Source organism: Quercus robur, chromosome 6 (genome assembly GCF_932294415.1).
Source record: "Quercus robur chromosome 6, dhQueRobu3.1, whole genome shotgun sequence".
In the NCBI taxonomy this organism is placed as follows: Eukaryota; Viridiplantae; Streptophyta; class Magnoliopsida; order Fagales; family Fagaceae; genus Quercus; species Quercus robur.
In genome coordinates this window covers 9,378,840-9,398,921 of record NC_065539.1, presented here as the reverse complement: position 1 = coordinate 9,398,921, position 20,082 = coordinate 9,378,840, and the positions used below count along the sequence as shown (strand labels likewise).

Below are 20,082 nucleotides of genomic sequence, written 5' to 3'. Positions count from 1 at the left end.
ACATTACCCACCTGTGGTTTACCTCTAATTCTAAGTGTCTACCTGTGGTTTGAATTTTGACACTTTGCCCACCTGTGATTATCTCCGTCTATGTGCCATGTGCCCACCTCTCCCTCACCGTTACTCTAACATAGGAAATAGATCAAAGGTCACTCCCATCCAGATCAAAACAGTCTCTTTTCCAAAAACTATTCAGTCACTCTCATCCCGCTTACTCACCAAAAATCACTCAGTGTCACTCCCAAAAATCACTCACTCACTCCCATCATTCATGCAAACCGAATCGAGATAGACAGCTTCTCCGTTCAGCTGTGGTAGGAAGACTCACTCATGGGTATCGCGCTTCGCTTCACTTGACTGGGAGTTGAAAGCTTGAGGTCGTGCATGCAAACCGATTTGAGGAAGATCAAGATTATTGCTGTTCTGTTCAGCCGTTCCAGGTAGATTAGGATTTTGCGTTTTAATATTTGAAATCTAGGGTTCTGAATTGGGTCTTAAAATGCCGGTGGATTTTAAAATGCCGGTGGTGGGTTTTAAAATGCCGGTGCCGGTGGTGGGTTTTAAAAACCCATTTTTGCCGGTGGTGGGTTTTAAAATGCCCGATGAGTGTTAAAATTCCTGGGGGTTTTAAAATTAGGTAGTCTTTCTTCCAAATTCTTTCTTCCAAATTCGGTTCTTGCTTAACCATGGAACTAGTTTATATCTGCATTTTCTTATTACTGGCTTAACAATTATGAATATATATCTGCATTTTCTTATTACTTTAAAATAAAGGTCCGTGGCCCATCAACTTTTTTAACAATGTGGTTGTAGCATGAGTAGTTGTTACTAAATTTAGATGAGTTGATTCTTGCCACTCGTAACAGATTTGTTAGTCTATAAGCTTGTAACAAATTTTAGCTATGTCTTCATCAACTGGCAATGGCTCTACAATTAGTGGTTTCTACCGTGCCGGAGATGGTCATTTATGTACCCTTGAGAATTGTGCCCTAAGAACAAGTCGAAAAGCTGGTAACTATGGAAGAAGATTCGTTGGTTGTAGTCAATTTAATGTAAGTAACAATTACATTGTTGTATTTGAATTGAGTTGAATTGAATTATTAGTTGTGATTAATTGTGAACTGTGAAATTAATTGTTATAATTGTAATGCTCAGGTTGGTCCCAAATGTGGCTTCTTTCAGTGGGTGGATAACAAAACTTGTAAGAGTGACCGTGAAAGCATAAGTATGCTTGAGAATGAATTGCAGCTTGCAAATCAGAGAGAAATGACAACTAAGGAAATGGAAGAAAGATGTAACCGGAGGGAAAGAGAAACTCATGAGCTTTATGTAGAAATTAGAGAGAAACTTAAGAGAGTTAGAGAGAGTGAGAGATTGTACAAGATGGCATTAGTTTTGTCATGGTTATTTTTCATTTTTGTAATGTTGTTGTTGTGTTTTGCCTAAGTAAACAATAATGTAAGAGCGAGGAACCTTAATCTGCCATGATGCTTGGTGGGATGTTGAAATGTTATTGGGTAATTGAAATGGAAAGTGTTGTTTTTGTGCAAATATTGTTTAGTATAATTTTTTTATTCCTTTTTACTTCATCCTGTGATTGATATATATTGGCACAAAGTGTTATGTGGAAATTTTAATAACATAATAACTTGAATGGAACATGTTGGTTCAATATATACACCTGTGTCAATGCACACCTGCCTATAAATGGAACATGTTTTACACATATACATGATTTGTTGCACACCTGCCTATAAATGAAACATGTTTTACACAGATACAGGATTTGTTGTGTGAATACATACACCTGTGTAAATCCACCAAAAGAACAAGACAAGAAAAACAGAGTCCACCAAAAGCACAAGACAAGCACAACACAACAAAATACTTTATCCTATTTCAATGCACATTAACATTAATAAAAGTGAAGAGTCATTGAGCACATCCTGTGACTTCACAAAATAAAAGAAGAGCAACCTATTCAGTGACTTTACAAAATAAAAGTGGAGACATTAACAAAGTTTTATGTCACATGCATACAAAATTGGCAACATTGTTTTTGGCACATCCTGTGACTTTACACATCTTCCAATTAAAACCCACCAACTAGTCCACTAGTGCTCAGACATACACATTTCCAACCGAAATTGCCAATATTGTTTTTGACACTTGACATATACATTAAACAAGTGAACTATAACAAAAAAGTTGTTGAAACTTTAACATCTTCCAAGTTGTCATTTACTACTTTAGGTGCCCTTGCTAGCTGCATTCTTGCCCTTTCCACCAACTGGTTGAAACTTTCTGCCTTTAAACCCCCTAGCAGATGCACTTAGCTGCATAACCAAAATTCAACAGTTAGCAAGATGATCCAACAATAGTAAGTAAGAGGAAAAAAATAAACAAAATAGAACAAGCCAGAGGTGCCTGAGATGGTAAAGAATCCCATGTCTCTCTAGGGGTATGGAAGCTTGGTTGTGAGGATGAAGAGAACCAGTTAGCCTTAGATCTAGTTGCAGGTTGAGTTGCAGCCTCAGATCTATTGTTTGGTGCAGGTTGAGATGCAGTTTGACCAAAAGCTCTGTATGCACTCTGAGATCTAGTACTTGGTGGCTGAGATGCAGTTTGAGGTGTTGCAGTCTGCTTTGTTTTTGTAGATTTACTGCCTTGTGCCTACAAAGAGGGTAGTACAAGTTACATACACACGAAATACTTGAGGAAATGAATATAGTTCAAAGCATGGAAATACTTACAGCTGTTGATTTAGCAAGTCTATCTCTTCTCTGCCATGGAGTTTCACCAGTGATGCCTGCCTTGCACCCTCTTGCATTATGTCCTTCTTTCTTGCACTTCCCACACTTGATTGTCTTGTTCATCCTAGAAACTCTATAAGGGTTCCTTGGCTCTTCAGGATCTCTTTTTCTTTGCTTTGGTGGTCTGCCAGGTGGTTTATACACATGAGGAGCAACAGGAGCAGGTTGGTTAGTCTTAACCCACTCAGACTGGCCAAGCATTGGCTGTATTATCTCTTTGTATGTTTCAGCAAATGTCTCTTTTAAGTAACAAGGATGCACATAGTCCTCCACTTTCTCCAGGTTCTTAACAATAGCAGAGATCCCATGTTTGCAAGGAAGTCCTGTCAAATCCCAAATCCTACAGCTGCATGCTTTCTTAGCCAAGTCAACCACATGTCTCTCACGACCATTATCAACCTCATACATGAAGCTGCTTGCTAGAGTAGCACTGAAAGGTATAGATTCATGTTTTAACTTCTCTAATTTGTCTTGAATATTAGGACAAACTTTTCCAGTGTATTTTGCTATACCTCTCATCTTTTTGTATTGTTTGGTCATGAGCCTAACTCTAATCCACTCCAACATTGCTAAAATTGGCTTATCCCTAGCTTCTAAAATCATGGCATTAAAAGACTCACTCAAGTTATTAGCTAAACAATCACACAAAACTCTATTACTAAAGTGAGACTTAGACCATTGTGCAGGGTTGATGTCAGCAAGATACTCCCATGCCTTGACATCCAAATCTTTCATTTCCTGTATTCTTCTCTCAAACTCCCTGACTGTTGTGGCTCCAGCACATCTCCACAGTGCATCCTTCAACTCCAAACCCTTATGATCCACTTTGAAATTATTATAGATATGCTTCACACAATATCTATGCTCACAAGTTGGGAACAGCATCTCAATTGCAGGTATAAGGCCCTTATACAAGTTACAAAACAGAACAAGTAAATATGTTAGTACAATTGTTACAAAACAGCATCTTTGTTACAAAACAGCATCTCAATTATTATTGAACTTTAAAAATGTCTACTAAATATGTTAATACAATTGTAGGTCATACCTTTTGTTTATCACTGATGAAGACCAGATTAAGTTGCTCTGGATCCCCAATGTCATCTAAAAACTGTTGTAGGAACCATACCCATGAATCTTTGTTTTCTTGCTCAACAACAGCAAATGCAACAGGGAAAATATTGTCATTTGCATCTCTAGCTATGGCAGAAAGTATTTGCCCCCCAAATCTGCCTTTCAAGTGGCACCCATCTAAACCAATAATTGGTGTACAACCTCCCAAAAACCCAAGTTTTTGTGCATTATACCTAATATACATTCTCTTAAATTTCGGCTGTGCATTTTCATCTTCCATTTCAGTTTGCAAAATAGCTCTACTTCCTTTATCAGTCAATCTTATCATCTCTGCATAATCCCTAAGTTTCCCATATTGCAGCTGTTCATGCCCAGTTACCAAGTCAGTAGCTTTCCTTTTTGCCCTATACACTTGACTGTAACTTATGTCAACTTCAAGTGCTTGCTTCACATGATGTTGAACACCAGCCACTTTCCAATTGGGGTTTTTGTCAAACTCCTGCATAAACTTCTTTGCAACATAAGTTGAAGTCACTTGGCTGTGTTTGAAGGATCTAGGGCAAATGCACTCCGGATTGAATGTTTTTATTTGGAATGTCAACTCTTCAGGTAGTTGAGATGCATAACACCTCCATCCACATTCATTGATACAATAAACTAATATCTTCTTCTTCTCATTCAGCTTGAACTTGATATTTACTGGCTTCTTTATCGCATATTCCCTCAATGCCTCCCTAAATACTTTAGAGTTTGGAAACTTCATTCCTTTCCTTAACTCTGGCTTTCTCATGTCAGTTTGGACATTAAACTCAGGTTCTTTTGCAGCTAGTGCTGGCTGATCATCATCAGACCCTACTAGACTTTCCATGTCATCTTCAAGAGGTGGGTCAATCCATTCACCCTCTTCAAGAGGTGGGTCATTGTCAGCTGCAGTATTCCTATGTGGGGCTGCATACACATGTACATCCTCATGGGTAGATGGCCCATCATCTCCTTCAGAGGGCCTATGTGGGGCTGCACGTGTAGATGGCCCATCATCTACATTTCCAAAAACATCATCATCAAAATCTGGCCCCACAAACCCTTCCTCTAACCAATTAATATCACCTCCTTCAGCATCCACATTACCTCCCTCATGCACCTCATGCACATCATCATCACTCTCACCCACCTCATGCACATCATCATCATCATTTGCTACTTCCTCATTACCAAATGGTTGTTCAACAGAAAGTGGTTCCTCACCACCCTCAACATATAGTGTTATCTTATCTGTAGGCCATGCAGCATGGATCTCACACATATAAACAACATCATCATCTTCATCATCTTCATTTACCTCCAGGAATAAGATAATGATATCTACTTGTACTAAGTGCCCCCACATCACAACAAATATCTTGTATTTCAAAATAACTAAGTCTATCTGGGTCAACATTATCAACAAAAGAAGTACTACCTCCTAAATATACCAAATCTGGGTTCCACACAAACTGCCCACCATGATGAATCTCAAAATTGAATACTAAGTCAGCCATCTGCATGTAAAACACAACAGAATAAATGAAGATGATAAAACTTATAAATGAAAGATGATCAAAGCCTTAAAGCATACATATAAAAATGAGGCATCTAGTTCTATTGTTAATAAAGACTCAATACCTATATGGATAAGAGTAGTAATAAGAGCAGCACCATTAGTTAACTGGTTGATTATTATCACAAACTTATTTCAAAACAGAATTGAGCAAACAAGAGAACTCAGAATGCAGTTGGACTTATTTTAAAAATGCATATATAACCATCCAGCTTATATCATAATTGACTGAATAATTATTTCAATAAAATCATGAGCATTATTCAACTTTTAAAGGGAATGGAGGGTTTTTAGTTCACTGGTCCATTAGTTCACTGGTCAAATTCATGATTAGTTCACTGGTCCATTAGACACTAACTATAACATGCTGTCCACAACAGACTCAACCAGTAACATTCTAATTAATCTAAAAATCAGAACCAATGATCAATTTGGTAACAGAAGCAGTAAATCAAACTGATTTCAAATTGACAGAAGCAGTAACCAATGATCAAACTGATTTCAATTTGGTAACATTCCACAAAAACAATTAAACAATACAAATCACGGCAGAGAGAAAGCCTACAACAGAACAATCATGAGCATGATCGGGTGAGGGAGAGGCGGGTAATACTAAACAGAACAATCATCAAAGCCTACAACATAAAAAAATGAGGAGCAACTGTAAAAACAAAATTGGGTTTCAGCTGGAAATTTCTCTGACTCTGTAAAAAAAAAAAAGGGTTTTTAAAACCCACCACCGGCACCGGCATTTTAAAACCCACTACCGGCATTTTAAAATCCACCGGCATTTTAAGACCCAATTTAGAACCCTAGATTTCAAAGATTAAAATGCAAAATCCTAATCTACCTGCAACGGCTGAACAGGACAGAGGCAATAATCTTGATCTTCCTCAAATCGGTTTGCATGCACGACCTCAAGCTTTCAAATCCCAGTCAAGTGAAGCGAAGCGCGATACCCAGGAGTGAGTCTTCCTGCCACAGCTGAACGGAGAAGCCATCTTCGTCGGTTCGGTTTGCATGAACGATGGGAGTGAGTGAGTGATTTTGAGTGATTCTTGGGAGTGACACTCAGTGATTTTTGGTGAACAAGAGTGACCGAATGGGAGTGACTTTTCAACTATTTCTTACGTTAACGGTGAAGGGGGAGTGAGTGAGTGATTTTGAGTGATTTTTGGGAGTGACACTGAGTGATTTTTGGTGAGTAAGCGGGATGAGAGTGACTGAATAGTTTTTGGAAAAGAGACTGTTTTGATCTGGATGGGAGTGACCTTTGATCTATTTCCTATGTTAGAGTAACAGTGAGGGAGAGGTGGGCACACGGCACATAGACGGAGATAATCACAGGTGGGCAAAGTGTCAAAATTCAAACCACGGGTGGGCACTTAGAATTAGAGGTAAACTACAGGTGGGTAATGTGTAATTATCCCTTTTTTATTTTTACTTTTTATGGTTCATTTATTCTAGACTCTTTGATTTTTGTACTTAATAACTCACTTGAATGAATATTTATGATGTAGTCTCACATTTGATTCTAAAATTAAGAAATAAAACTCTTTAAAAATAAATAATTTATGACACATGGTGCAAAATTGAAACTTTAATTTAGAATTCTAATTTGAGTTTCAAGCAAAATTGAAACTATATTTCAATGTATGAAATATACACCACCCATATTTTTTTGAATTCACAATTTCAATTTAAAAAATATTTACAAACAACTTTGTGTGTAACAAGCAATGTATAATAGAAATTGCTCATAGTTAAAATTTATTTTGTTACCAAACTAGATACGTATAATTCACTTTTTAGAAGCTAAAAACACCCTTGGAAAAAGCCTCTGCAATTTCTGTAATGCTTTTTTTTTTTTTTTTGAGAAAGAAGCTTTCATTTATTAAAAATCAAATCATGGCTGAATCAGCGATTACAAATTGGCGAATTATCTGATGGTACATCTTCCATCCAGACAGTTAAATTAGGCTTCTTAATAGCCCATCTTACCCGTGCATGTGCAACATTATTCCCTTGATGACGTACATGAGTAAAATTAAGGGAATTAAAAGAGTTTTGTAAACTTTTAACATCCTGAATCAAATGGCCATGTAGTGCCAGAGAAGGATTTGGTTCCATAAGCTCCTTGACAATGGTTTCTGAGTCGCCCTCCAGTATTGCCGTAGTGATACCAATTTCCAACGCAAATTCAGTAGCTCTCCGTACTGCAAGGGCTTCTACTTGAGCCACTGTTGTAGGGAGTGGAATTTGTTGCGCCATTAATGCCATAACAGCTCCTTCGTGATTCCTGATGATTACACCGAGACCGGCTTTACCCTGTTGGCTAAATACAGCCCCGTCGTAATTCACTTTATAAACTCCTTGTTCAGGCGGCTTCCATCTGGTATGGTTTTTGTGTTGCGGCATCCCTGTCACTGGGTGAATGCGTTGAAACTCTGTTTTTCTATCCTTAGACAAAGGTAGAATTTGGTTCAGAGGACAAGATGCTTCATTGAAACGTAGCTGGTTTCGTCGGTTCCAAACTACCTAACCCGTGAAAGCCAAGAGCTCTGCTTCCCTTCTCTCTGAAAAAGCTCTCTTGAAAATATCTTTTACGGTACTCCCATGCATCTCCGAAAGCCACCTCTATTGTGGGTCTGCGGTCCACATAGCTTGCACCTCAGAACAAAAAAGAGAGCATGTAAGCAATCCCCATCCCCTGCCTTGCAAATATCACATTGCCCATCTTGTGCAATCTTTCTACGTAGCAAGTTCTTCTTAACAGGCAGGGCGTCTTTGCTAGCTCGCCAAACAAAATTTTTTATTTTGCTCGGCACCTCCAAACTCCACACTTTTTTCCAGAATTCAGCATCTTGGCTTGTTCTCTGAAATTGGACAGAATTCTCCAACAAGAACTGGTATCCCGATTTCACAGAGTATATACCAGAGGGGATGAAAGGCCAAATCAGAGTATCCGGTTGGGTTGTTGAGCTGAGTGGAATGCTTTTTATCATCTCGGCTTCCTGCACATTAAAGACATGGTCTATTATATTATTTCTCCAGCACCTAGTTCGTGGATTTATTAGGACCTCCACATTTGAATTCTCCTGACCAAAAAAAACCGGTGTAACAATTCTTGCAGATGGTTTTGATGGCAGCCAGTTATCACCCCATATCCTCACCCTTTTCCCATCACCTATTCTCCAAAGTGCACCTTTAAAGATTACATCACGGCCTTTAAGGATGCATTTCCAAGCATATGAAGCAGATGAGGAGTCTTTCGCTTCGAGAATAGTTTCCCTAGGAAAGAACCTTGCTTTGAAGACCCTATAGAATAAGGAGTTGTCATCATGGAGTAATCTCCATGCTAACTTTGCAAGCATCGCTTCATTGAACATTGTTAAATCTTTGAAACCCATACCTCCTTGGCCCTTGTCTTGACACAAATCCTCCCATTTCACCCAATGTACTTTCCTCCTCTCACCCCTTTGTCCCCACCAAAATTTTCGAATGAGGGTCTCAATCTCATAACATAATGTGGTAGGGAGTTTAAAGCAACTCATTGTAAAGGTGGGTATGGCTTGGATCACTGATTTAATGAGGACTTCCCTTCTGGCTTGAGACAAAAGCTTTCCCTCCCACCCTTGAAGTCTCTTCCAAACCTTTTGCTTCAATCAGTCAAAACTTGCCCTTTTATTCCTTCCTACCAAAGCCAGTAAGTCCAAATATTTTTCATACTGCTTCAACTCATTTACCCCAAGTAGATCCATAATTTCCTTTTGCATCTCACTTGGAGTAGATTTGCTGAAAAACAAAGCCGTCTTCTCCCTATTTAATTTTTACCCCGACACCCTCTCATAGTTTGACAGGATCTCCAATACTTTCTGACAATCATGAGTAGTGGCCCTACAAAACAAAAGGCTGTCGTCTCTCTCAGTAGCCTTTTGACAATTTCTGTAATGCTGATTATGACAAGTTGAACCTAAGCCAATTACAAATATTGGTTGTAGTCAAGCAATAGGCTGGCCAAGCCCACTTAAGCTTTATAGATAACTTCAAAAATATTTAGTAGATTGGTTTGTGCAATATATATATGGACGGTCTGTCTTATTTGAATTTGTATATGAGGCTGGTCTCAAAAGTCAGCTATTCTTATCTTCCAAGGAAAATAACAACCATGAGAAGAATTATAAACAAGTCATAGAGTATGTCTACTTTTACTTAATCACTCCAAACCAGTCCTGCTATTACCTCTGTGAGCTCTAATGGACACTGTCCAATTCCTATTAACACTCTTCTCTAGCTTCTTTGCCATGTTAGTCTGTATATTTTTTTATCAGTTAAAGAGACCAACTACTAATAAGAAAAAGACCTGCACTGCTCCTGAAGCGGGTGGCTCTTGGCCAATTATTGGCCATATGCACCTCCTAGGTGGCCGTCAACTGACCCACAGAACATTGGGTGCCATGGCTGATAAGTATGGACCAGTTTTTACCATAAGGCTAGGTTCACATAGAGTTTTGGTCTTGAGTAGCTGAGAAATGGCCAGAGAGTGTTTCACTGTCCATGACAAGGTTTTCTCAACCAGGCCAAGTATTGCTGCCTCGAAGTTGTTGGGCTATGACTATGCTATGTTTGGCTTTGCTCCTTATGGATCATACTGGCGTGAGATGCGGAAGATAGCAACTATTGAGCTTTTGTCAAATCATCGGCTTGATATGCTTAAGCATATACTAACTTCAGAGGTTAAAACTGTGATCAAAGAATTGTACAAACTATGGGTTAGCAAAGGTAGTGCAGAAAGTGGAGCTATTGTGGATATGAAGCAATGGTTTGGGGAGTTGACACATAATATTGCATTAAGAATGGTGGGAGGGAAGAGATACTTTGGAGCTAATGCTGATTTTGATGAAGATGAGGCACATCGCTATCAAAAAGTGATGAGGGAATTTTTTTCTCTCTTTGGGGTGTTTGTGTTGTCAGATGCAATACCATATCTTGGGTGGTTGGATATGAATGGATACGAGTCAAGGATGAAGAAAACTGCAAAAGAATTGGATGCTTTAATTGGAGGGTGGCTAGAGGAGCATAAACAGAAGAGTTTGTTAGATGAGAAGAGAAAAGAAGAGCAGGATTTTATGGATGTGATGCTGAACACCCTGAAAGATGCCAAGATTTCAGGTTTTGACGCTGACACAATCAACAAGGCTACTTGCCTGGTAAGTCCTTCATCTGACTTTAACAAAACCTTATTAGTACCTTCTCAGTCGTGTCTTTTAATGTGATTCCTAAAATAAAAACTAGCTCTTTGGTACTGCAAGTCTGCAACTACTTAAGTGTTCAAAACACTATCTCTTGTATCATCAAAATTATCATTTCTAAAGCCCCATAGCAAAAACTTGCTTTACGCACTATGTTTTACGCACACACATATATAATTGAAATCGTCATTTAGTGTGCATTTGCGTGCAAATGATTTAGCATTGCGTTTGCGTTTTTGTTTTTGGCTGGGTCCCATGGCACTATTTACGACCCAGCCAAAAACACAAAAATGTGCGTATCCATACATTTCTGGGTCTCATGACACTATTCACACCTTTAAAATTTATTTTGTTACAGTGTTTTTAATAATAAATTTTCAATTTTCAGCAAATAAGCAGTATCCAAACAGACCTTTAAAGTCATATTTTCAAGTTATAAAAACAGTGTTATACACTCTGTGTAAAACAAACACTGCCCAAAATAAATTGTCCATTCATGTATGTATATTGTATGACCTACTGACAAAAAATCAACAGAGGGGGCTCCTTTGTGTACTGATGATCTCTTCTTTTGGCAGAATCTAATTTTAGCAGGAAGTGACACCACCATGGTCACTCTCACATGGACACTGTCTTTACTACTCAACAATAGCCATGTGCTACAAAAGGCCTTTGATGAGCTGGACATCCATGTTAGCAAGGATAGACACCTTGATGAATCTGACATAAAAAATTTAGTTTATCTCCAGGCCATTGTCAAGGAAACACTGCGCCTATACCCTCCTACTCCAATCATAGGTCTTCGTGCTGCAATGCAAGATTGCACACTCTCAGCTGGGTATCACATTCCAGTCAATACACGATTAATAGTGAATGCTTGGAAAATTCAGAGAGACGAGCATGTGTGGCCAAACCCTCACAAGTTCCAGCCTGAGAGGTTTTTGACTAGCCATAAGGATATAGATGTGAGAGGTAAGAATTTTGAACTCATTCCTTTTGGCTCAGGAAGGCGATCTTGCCCTGGGGTCTCACTAGCTCTTCAAGTGGTGCATTTGACTCTTGCTAGCTTGTTACATAGTTTTGAAATTGCTACGCCATCAAATGAAGATGTGGATATGACTGAGAGCACTGGCTTGACAAACTTGAAGGCTACCCCACTTGAAGTTCTCCTTATTCCACGTCTTAATTCTGAACTGTATCAGTAAAACAAGCTTTCTTGAGCTGAATTCAGTCGTTCCTACATGTGTATGTGTGTTTCACCAATAATTTTTCATGTCTGCTAAATCCCTTACTTTTGCCACAGTTGAAAGTTACATCCTCCTAAGGCATAACCACGATCTTCGTGGAAAATATAAATATGCACCAAATTTCTGGCAAGAAAATGAAATATTCCTCTTTAAGAGCTTGCAGCTTGTTGTTTGTGAGCCTACCTTTTTCCTTTTCTTTTTCTTTTTCTTTTTCTTTTTAATTTGTGTAAAAAATAAAAGAAGAGAGGCAAGATCAAAGGTTTTTTTTTTAAATGTCATATCTGTACAATCTGGGGATATATATGCACACAAAAGTTGGTTATGGCCATTGATTAGGTCTACAATCAAGGCATATCAATGATCTTTGAGTCAAGCTATTATCAAGGTCTGAATATGTGCATAACAAATAATAGAAGTATAAAACTTTACTAAACATATGCTAACAATATGTTATGGTGTCACTTGTTGCAACTGCATGCCTGCATTTGCTGCTGCTGCTCGTCTAGCTCTAGGCAACTTCTTGTCTGCTACTAATTAAAATAAAGTTGGCTTTTTTTCTTTTTTCTTTTTTCTGAGAAAAATAAAGTCGGCCTTAGGAGTTTAAATAATTTAATACGAAATTGAATAAAGTTGGAATGAATGCTCTTTTTACCTTTTTTTTTTTTTTTTTTTTTTTACTTTTATTAATTAATGAGAGATGTTATGTTCACAATATTTTTACAACATTTTCACAACAAATCATAGGTGGTTAGTTGTTATTGGTTTAAATTTGAATATAATACTAAGATTACTTTTCTATCCCAATAATAACAATCTGCCACTTAGGATTTATTGTAAAAATGTTGTGGACATATCATTTCTCTTAATTTATATACCAATATGGTATGATTTGAAATTCCTAGTGTCAGCTTCATATTAATTGTTATTTGAACATTATGTCAAGATATCAACCATTACCTTTTTAGTTGGATGCCACCCCTTTTAGTTGGATGAAGTTGAATTCGGATGGATCATCCATGGGAAACCCCGGCATGGCTGAAGGAGGTGTATTGATTCGTAATGCAAATGGTGAGTGGGTGAAAGGATACGCTAGAGCAATTGGTTGTGCTACTAGTGTTGCAATGGAGCTTTGGGCTTTAAGGGATGGTATTCAGCTCTGTATATCTCTTAAAGTTCCAGCGGTTGTGTTTGAACTTGATGCAAACTTGTCATTGAACTCTTGAAGAAAGATATGGATAACAAAAATGGTGTTGGCATTTTAGTAGTTGACTACAAAGAAGGGATGAAGAAGATTCCTTTGGTGCATATTCAACCCTGCTACAAAGAGGCAAACAAGTGTGCCGATGCGCTGGCACGCAGGGGAGCTTCTCTAGCACAGGATTTTACCATTTTCATGGATCCCCCAGCTGATGTAGCTTTTCTTCTTAATTTAGATTCTGCTGGAACTATTTATTTTCGTGATGTAGCCTTTGTTGTGGAAGGCAGTTAGTTTCTTTGTTAATGTATTATCCTTTTCACCAAAAAAAAAAAAAAAAAAAAACCATTACCTTTTTGGTATAAAGAAGATTCGAATATAACTCACTTATTCAACTTTTTTTTTTTTTTTTTTTTTTTTAATGACACACACAAATTAACAAGGAGAGAAAAAAAAATTAACACAAAAGCACACCAAAAACTTTACTCAAAATTCATGATAACTTTTAAAAGAGTGTAGGACAAGTTATTTTATATACAACATTCTTTTTATTTTAGAAACAAAAATTACAAAGACCTATTCTTTTTTCTTTTTTTTTAAGAAACAAACATACACACAAGAATAGAAAAGGGCTCTTAAAAAAAATTACAACTTGAAGTTTGGAACCAACAAGGTTGAAATGAATGCTTTGAAATCCAAATACGAGAATAGGACAGCCAAAAAGATTATTTAAGAATATAATTATAAAAGTAATTTATAGAAGCTGCCAGCCACTTAATTTAACCTTTTTTTTATTATTTATTTATGGGAATTAACTTTCTGGTAAGACCTTTTTAGTAATCATTTCTCTTCATAATAGAATTCCTTCATTAAATTTATAGTAAAAAATGTGAGAGAGGTAAGCATTAATTCATTAATTCTTTGTATACCAGAAATACTTAAAAAGAATTTTTCAAATTTTTTTTTTTTAGGTATACCATAAATACACGATAAGATAACCTCTAAACCCTAAACCCTGATCATTCGAAGAAAAACACCGAATTTTGGCGGGAAGATTATTCCCCCAAATTCCAAGCCCTTTGTTAATTTCACGCTCTCGATTTTCTCTCATGCAATCCACTTTCTACACTGCCCCCAATTCCCACCATTTCCAACTTCCATGGAAATCTCCGGAACCCAATTTCACAGCCAGGAAATCAATTCCACATAAACCCCAAAACCGCTTCAAAACCCTAACTATCACCAATTCCCTGAGCATCCCTCTCGGCTACGAATCCGAGGAAGGCATCGACCAAGTACTACCTGTACCCGGACCCGGACCCGGACCCAGACCCAGACCCGAACCCGCCTCGCCGGGTCGCCTCCCGGTGGTGATTCGAAGGTCTGACAAAGTTTGTAGGTACTTCTGGGATGGGAGTCGGTTGCAATTGGTTTGTGTGGACGGTGGTGCGTCATCGTTTTCGTTCAATTTTGATGATGGGTTTCGAAAAATGTTCAGACTTTGTGGTTCGGCTGTCAGGGATTTCTTTATTCCAAAACAAGTTAGTGGGAATTACATGGACTATGTAAAATGGAAGCTTTTGCACCGGATTTTCAGCTCGGCGCTCCAGGTTCTTGCCACTCAGGTAATAAAATTTTGCACTACTTTCTTTTTTAAAAAAAAAAAGAATTGGCTTTGAATAGTTTCGTTGAAATTTAAAGGTAATTGTGTGGATAAATTGTTGTCTTTTGGGGTAACTGTGTATGCAGAGTGTGCTGAGTTCAAATGTGATTGATTTGTATGGCGTTTTAGTGATTATGGTATTACAGTGATGTTAGAATATGTTTACATTTAGAGTTGTTAGAACTTCTTTAGTTATGCTTTTGAGCTGAGATTTAAAAGCTTGGGTGGATATTTGATGATATACGTTGAGTAATAATTCTTTTGAATTAAATGATAAAGGCAACAAGTGAAGAGTTGTGGTTGTGACAATTCACGTGCTGTGTTTAATAGGTTTGGTGAGTTTGAGAATACTCACTGTAGAATGTAATATAATGATCTAATGAGACACTGCTCGGTGCCGTCTCCCTAACATTTATATTCTATTAAGGAGGAAAGCCCCCAAAAGGGGTTAATCTTAAGATGAAGACTTGGTAAGTATAATTTTTAACTGTTTTGGGAATGTACTGATATCAGGCAATGTTACGGGCTATAGGAATTGGGTATTCTCGTTCACTACCATCTGCGGCTGCCCTTAACTGGGTCTTGAAGGATGGACTTGGACGGCTAAGTAGGTGCATCTATACTGCTGGCCTAGCATCTGTGTTTGATACCAATTTGAAGGTATGACTTCCATTCCATTAGAGTTCAATTAACACGTTTTATTTAATTAGTTTTATATATTTAAGTCTCTTTATTGGCAATTCTTGCGGTTAACAGCACTGTATTTTGGCGTTGGAACAAACCAAAAGTCTGAAAGTACAGTAATGTGGAGTGCTGTGACTGGTTATTTTTGAACTGCAAGATGAGAAATCACTGATTATGTACTTTAGAACTTGAAATCTAGAGCTTTGAAAAATCAATAATTTTTTGTATCCTGTTTGAAGAGAGTTAGGTTCTCAACGTCTGTCATGTTCAGTTTGAGCATTGGAGTGGAGTTGCTGACTCCTGTGTTTCCTCAATACTTCTTGCTTCTTGCATCTATTGCTAACATTGCCAAACAAATAAGCCTTGCATCCTACTTAGCGACTAATGTAAGTATTCAGCTTGAGCTCTTTTCTTTAATAAGAAATTTCATATATTTGAATTATTTTCTGATAATTTCTATCAGTGTTACTTGATGGAATGCTGTTGATGTTACACTGTCACAAAACTTTTATCTAAACCCGTTTTCTTTACGAAAATTTTCTTGGTTTAATGCCTTGTTTGATGTCCATTGATATTTCTCTGTATTTGCTACTGTTTTTTGTCCCTTTGGCACTAGTACGGAGTCAGAATAGTCTAAATGCTATAAGCTTGATGACATGTCACATATGTCACCATAAAAAATTTATGGATACTTCTAAAAATTCCATGCTATATTTAAGGAAAATATTGCACCATTAGATGCCCTGATCTCTTATATAAACATGAAGCAAATGAGTGTCAGGACTCACAAGTGGGAAAAGGGAAAAAATTGATGTAACAAGGATAAAGGAAGGGCAAAGAATATTATTGCCTTGAAAACAATATTGATATTAAAGAAGTGGACCAAAATTTAGCTATGAAGATAACTCAATTTTCAGGCCATGTTTAGAGATCTTAATTACCTAATACATTTAACATGTATAAGTTCAAAAGCATTTTATACCTATTAAAAAAAGTTCTGAAGCATTTTATTGTTCTAATAAGGTTATTCCAGTATTGACCATTTGTTTTCAACTGTAGAAGTTGAAAAATACTGGTTAAATCTTTAGGAACCTAAATATTGATTTTCTATAAAGTTATCATCACTGATTACTGCCATCTTCACTGTCAAAGATGTTTTCAAGTTTTACTGTGCCACATCTTAAATCGCATGTAAACCTGAACAGTATGGCATATTCACCACTTGATTTAAGACAAACTTTGGATGGGTCTTTTCTGATAAGTTTTGTAAAACTAATAGTTATCTATAATGCTTTATTTCTTTTTAATTTTATTCTTCAGCTGTTGGTTTGATTCAACCTACCTTATTTACCCACTTCACAACTGATTCAGATAGGACTGTGCCTTGAAAAGAACTTTTTCTGTTACTGGATATTTCACCATATTATGTGTAGTTTTAATGTTGTGACTCTGTTTAAGCAGACAGCTATTCGCCAAAGCTTTGCTATAGCAGATAACCTTGGTGAAGTTTCTGCAAAGGCACAGGTCTATTATAAATTTTCCTACCATGTTGTTCTGTACATTCTTTGATAATATGGAATTATATCATAACTTTTGGAATGGGATTCAGATTCAAACAGTTTGCTTTGATAACCTCGGCCTTTTGCTTGCCGCAGTTCTGAATATTTTGTTGAAGAACAATCAAAGGTTTTTCCTCCACTCCCATAATCCCATTCTGATTATCTAATATGGTTAGTTTACTAAATAAAAGTTGCACGACCTTTCTTCCCGTTTGTTATTGTGAACTGACTTTATTGATTAAATTGAAAATCTTATTCTCAATATACTGATATTAGAATCTCTAGCCCAAAAATTCAAATAATATTGAAATCAACAGACAGGTTTAACTATCTGCTATTACTTCTGCTAAAATATATTATAACCTCCTGCCCCATTGGTATGTTATCGGTAGGTACAGATAAGATTATATCTACTTCCATTAGTTTGTCACCAAAGGTTCTCACCCATACTTTGAATATAAAATCTTATTAGTAAAAATGGCTATCTTAAATTTGAGTAAAGTTAATTTAAAAAATTACCTGTTTTTGCTTTTTAGGAGAAACAAAGTTACCTGTTATTTGGACCTGTGCATTACATGTATTCTGTATTCATTATAAAAAGTTGTGCTCCCATGGTTTCCTAACTTTTCATTATCATTGAAGCTTGCAAGCAAGTTTACCTTTCGTCATATACCCCATTTTCTCAGCGGTTGACCTTTTCGGAATACATCAGGGGCTTAAGCACGTCCATTTGCAGACACTAACAAAGGTGGGTTAGTGTAACTGAGTTTTATAAGTTTAGGGTCTGTTTAGGGCTTGAACTGACTGGTTGCTTACATTAATGGTTTTGGGCTTTTTTGTAACTTTGGAGGAACACAGGACTCTATCCTTCATTTGTGCTATATGCATGACCCAAACCCATTATTTATCCCAATTTTTGCTCAGTGGGCCAGTCTTAGACAACTAGAATCTTATTAGTATATATTTTTTAAAAATTTTATCTGCATTAAATAAAGACATTTAAAATTCAAATGGCTTTGCTTTTTCATTGGCTTTTCCTTTTTGCATAGTTCAACTGCATTTGCTACATCCTTGATTTTGGGTTGAAAGGTTTCTTCAGTCACTACTCCTGGGTTCAATTAGATTTTGCTTACAAGGGCCCACAGTAAAAACCTAGAGCAATAGGCCAATAGCATGATGAACCTAGAAGTCTCCGGGGACCAGGCCCCAAAGTTAAGAATAGTGAATTGCAGTTCTCATTAATAGCATTTAACCAACCAGGCAACCATATGCTTTGGTTCTTGTTAAAAGATCATAATATGCACTCAGAAACATAGGCTCAAGTAGTAGGAAAAAGAACACAGAGAAGCTTATGATCCTTCCATGGTCAATTTTGCTTTCACAAAATTACACGTGCACCATTAATACCTTTTTTCTTCATAGAAGTATGAAGCTCAAGATCTGACTTTTGCCTTGCTTTTATGTTCAGGATAGACTTGAGATCATACTAAATATTTGGATCGAGTCAGGATATGTGCCTTCACCTGCAGAAGTGAGTAAAGAGGAAGGAGTTGATTTTTTGTGGAGTAAAGGTGAGGTCTCGCCACCGTGTTTCACATAGCTGTGTATAATACTTTGATATATGCTGCTATATAATTTAGTGCACTTCATTAGCGAAGCTTATACCTGATTATTGAGGTTTGAATCAGGCAAAAAAAACTGGCCTATCAGAATAGGGTGCTTAAATCCGAAGGATCAGATACCCAAGTTGTCAATGATGGCAATGCAATATTCTAGTGGTGAGGATTATTACTTTATATGCATGGAGATCTTCCATAAAGGAGTGAAAAGAACTAAGCAGGTGAATATTTTAGGGAACTTATGACCTGGGCTGTCACATAGTTAACCATGGAATCTTACCTAGAGAGATGACCTTCTCACAATTTCAATTTTTTTTTTTTTTTTTTTTTTTTTTTTTTTTTTTTTTTTTTTTTTTTTTTTTCATTTATGAAATTCTAGCAAGGTATACTTCTCTGTCTACGGGAAGGGGCCAGTACTGCAGATATTATCATGGGTTTGTTGCAGGTAACCGTTTTTTTTTTTTTTTTTTTTTGAAAACCCTTTGTTAACATAAAATTTTCATATGCGCCCGTCTCATGCACCCTATGTGACATGGGTGCAGGAGATACCTTCTCCTTGTTAAGGGCTTTGGTATTTGATAGTGTAAAACACACACCATTACCATTTCATCAATTTGTTTGCTATTGGTAGATAAATGGAAACCTTGTCTGTGGCTAATTTCCCTATCATGTACTTGCTTAGGCATGCTATATCCGTAAGGCCCTCCTTGTGAGGAGGAGTTGGTGGGAGAGCATTCTCAGAGTTGGTGATGCATTGGATTCTGTTCTCAATGAATGGTATAAGGTGATTGAGGATAGCAAGAGATGTGCCCAAAGGGATTTGTCTCTGTTGTGTGAACAAATGTTGGGACTCGGTTGGGCTGCTAAGAACATTTTGTTAAGCACAGAGGAGCAGGCTCGATACAGTTTTGTAGATGATTAAAGGTTTTATATTTCTTTCTTCAAGATTAGTGGCTACTCCTTTATACCATTGGAGAGTTTTGGGGATGAATGAATCTTAACTTAAAGCTGACAATTTGTGTCTAAGCCATCTGTAACATTCTGTTTATATAAGCAGCTATCATCTGTTGTAGTCATTTGTAAACGAGCAAATAATAAGGAAATTTTGACTCTTGTATTTGCTAACCATTAGTTTCTTAGATAAAATATACGTTGAACGAAGTCTAGGGATTTTTTTTTTTTTTTTTTGTAATTTGTTTTTTGCATACCACTTGATGTACCCATCTACCACTCGCTTTGAAGCATTTTTTTTCGTCACAGATACAAAGTCATACGACACTTTTCATTGTTGCAATGCGTTCACAAAGTCAAGCAGCTATTCTCCTTCAATAATAAATGATTACATTGTCACAGCTATTCTCCTCCAATGATAATAATAA

At 37.0% G+C, this 20,082-nt stretch overlaps 5 protein-coding genes across 6 annotated transcripts; 4 read left to right on the top strand and 1 right to left on the bottom strand.

Moving 5' to 3' along the window:
* The first annotated feature begins 902 nt into the window (after positions 1-902).
* Positions 903-1,513, top strand: LOC126689826 (uncharacterized). Its single transcript, XM_050385004.1, has 2 exons — positions 903-1,052; positions 1,156-1,513. Exons 1-2 carry the CDS (start codon positions 903-905, stop codon positions 1,444-1,446), a joined length of 441 nt encoding a protein of 146 aa, XP_050240961.1. The 3' UTR covers positions 1,447-1,513.
* Positions 1,514-2,358: 845 nt separating this feature from the next.
* LOC126732645 (uncharacterized) lies at positions 2,359-3,223 on the bottom strand. Its single transcript, XM_050435612.1, has 2 exons — positions 2,754-3,223; positions 2,359-2,673 (listed from the first exon to the last, which is right to left on the bottom strand). Exons 1-2 carry the CDS (start codon positions 3,219-3,221, stop codon positions 2,359-2,361), a joined length of 783 nt encoding a protein of 260 aa, XP_050291569.1. The 5' UTR covers positions 3,222-3,223.
* Positions 3,224-9,621: 6,398 nt separating this feature from the next.
* On the top strand, positions 9,622-12,049 carry LOC126732644 (demethylepipodophyllotoxin synthase-like). Its single transcript, XM_050435611.1, has 2 exons — positions 9,622-10,694; positions 11,315-12,049. Exons 1-2 carry the CDS (start codon positions 10,017-10,019, stop codon positions 11,939-11,941), a joined length of 1,305 nt encoding a protein of 434 aa, XP_050291568.1. The 5' UTR covers positions 9,622-10,016; the 3' UTR covers positions 11,942-12,049.
* A 950-nt stretch (positions 12,050-12,999) lies between these two features.
* Positions 13,000-13,472, top strand: LOC126689825 (uncharacterized). Its single transcript, XM_050385002.1, has 2 exons — positions 13,000-13,164; positions 13,209-13,472. Exons 1-2 carry the CDS (start codon positions 13,000-13,002, stop codon positions 13,470-13,472), a joined length of 429 nt encoding a protein of 142 aa, XP_050240959.1.
* Positions 13,473-14,116: 644 nt separating this feature from the next.
* Positions 14,117-19,869, top strand: LOC126732643 (protein root UVB sensitive 4-like). 2 transcript variants are annotated; one of them, XM_050435609.1, is made up of 10 exons: positions 14,119-14,803; positions 15,355-15,501; positions 15,765-15,911; positions 16,987-17,049; positions 17,135-17,211; positions 17,727-17,832; positions 18,553-18,655; positions 18,773-18,924; positions 19,083-19,148; positions 19,386-19,869. In XM_050435609.1, the coding sequence occupies exons 1-10, from the start codon at positions 14,288-14,290 to the stop codon at positions 19,623-19,625; spliced, it is 1,617 nt and encodes a 538-aa protein (XP_050291566.1). In that variant the 5' UTR covers positions 14,119-14,287; the 3' UTR covers positions 19,626-19,869. The 2 variants fall into 2 exon arrangements, with proteins under 2 accessions (XP_050291567.1, XP_050291566.1); XM_050435610.1 differs by lacking the exon at positions 16,987-17,049 and having other exon boundaries at positions 14,117-14,803.
* Positions 19,870-20,082: the final 213 nt, after the last annotated feature.

Coding starts and splice junctions, on each gene's coding strand:
- LOC126689826 (XM_050385004.1), top strand. CDS start 903: ATGTCTTCATCAACTGGCAATGGCTCTACAATTAGTGGTTTCTACCGT. Junction 1,053..1,155: donor TTGGTTGTAGTCAATTTAAT/GTAAGTAACAAT, acceptor TGTAATGCTCAG/GTTGGTCCCAAATGTGGCTT.
- LOC126732645 (XM_050435612.1), bottom strand. CDS start 3,221: ATGTATGAGGTTGATAATGGTCGTGAGAGACATGTGGTTGACTTGGCT. Junction 2,674..2,753: donor GACTTGCTAAATCAACAGCT/GTAAGTATTTCC, acceptor CCCTCTTTGTAG/GCACAAGGCAGTAAATCTAC.
- LOC126732644 (XM_050435611.1), top strand. CDS start 10,017: ATGGCCAGAGAGTGTTTCACTGTCCATGACAAGGTTTTCTCAACCAGG. Junction 10,695..11,314: donor TCAACAAGGCTACTTGCCTG/GTAAGTCCTTCA, acceptor TTCTTTTGGCAG/AATCTAATTTTAGCAGGAAG.
- LOC126689825 (XM_050385002.1), top strand. CDS start 13,000: ATGGGAAACCCCGGCATGGCTGAAGGAGGTGTATTGATTCGTAATGCA. Junction 13,165..13,208: donor TATCTCTTAAAGTTCCAGCG/GTTGTGTTTGAA, acceptor GAACTCTTGAAG/AAAGATATGGATAACAAAAA.
- LOC126732643 (XM_050435609.1), top strand. CDS start 14,288: ATGCAATCCACTTTCTACACTGCCCCCAATTCCCACCATTTCCAACTT. Junction 14,804..15,354: donor TCCAGGTTCTTGCCACTCAG/GTAATAAAATTT, acceptor TACTGATATCAG/GCAATGTTACGGGCTATAGG. Junction 17,212..17,726: donor TTGTTGAAGAACAATCAAAG/GTTTTTCCTCCA, acceptor TTATCATTGAAG/CTTGCAAGCAAGTTTACCTT.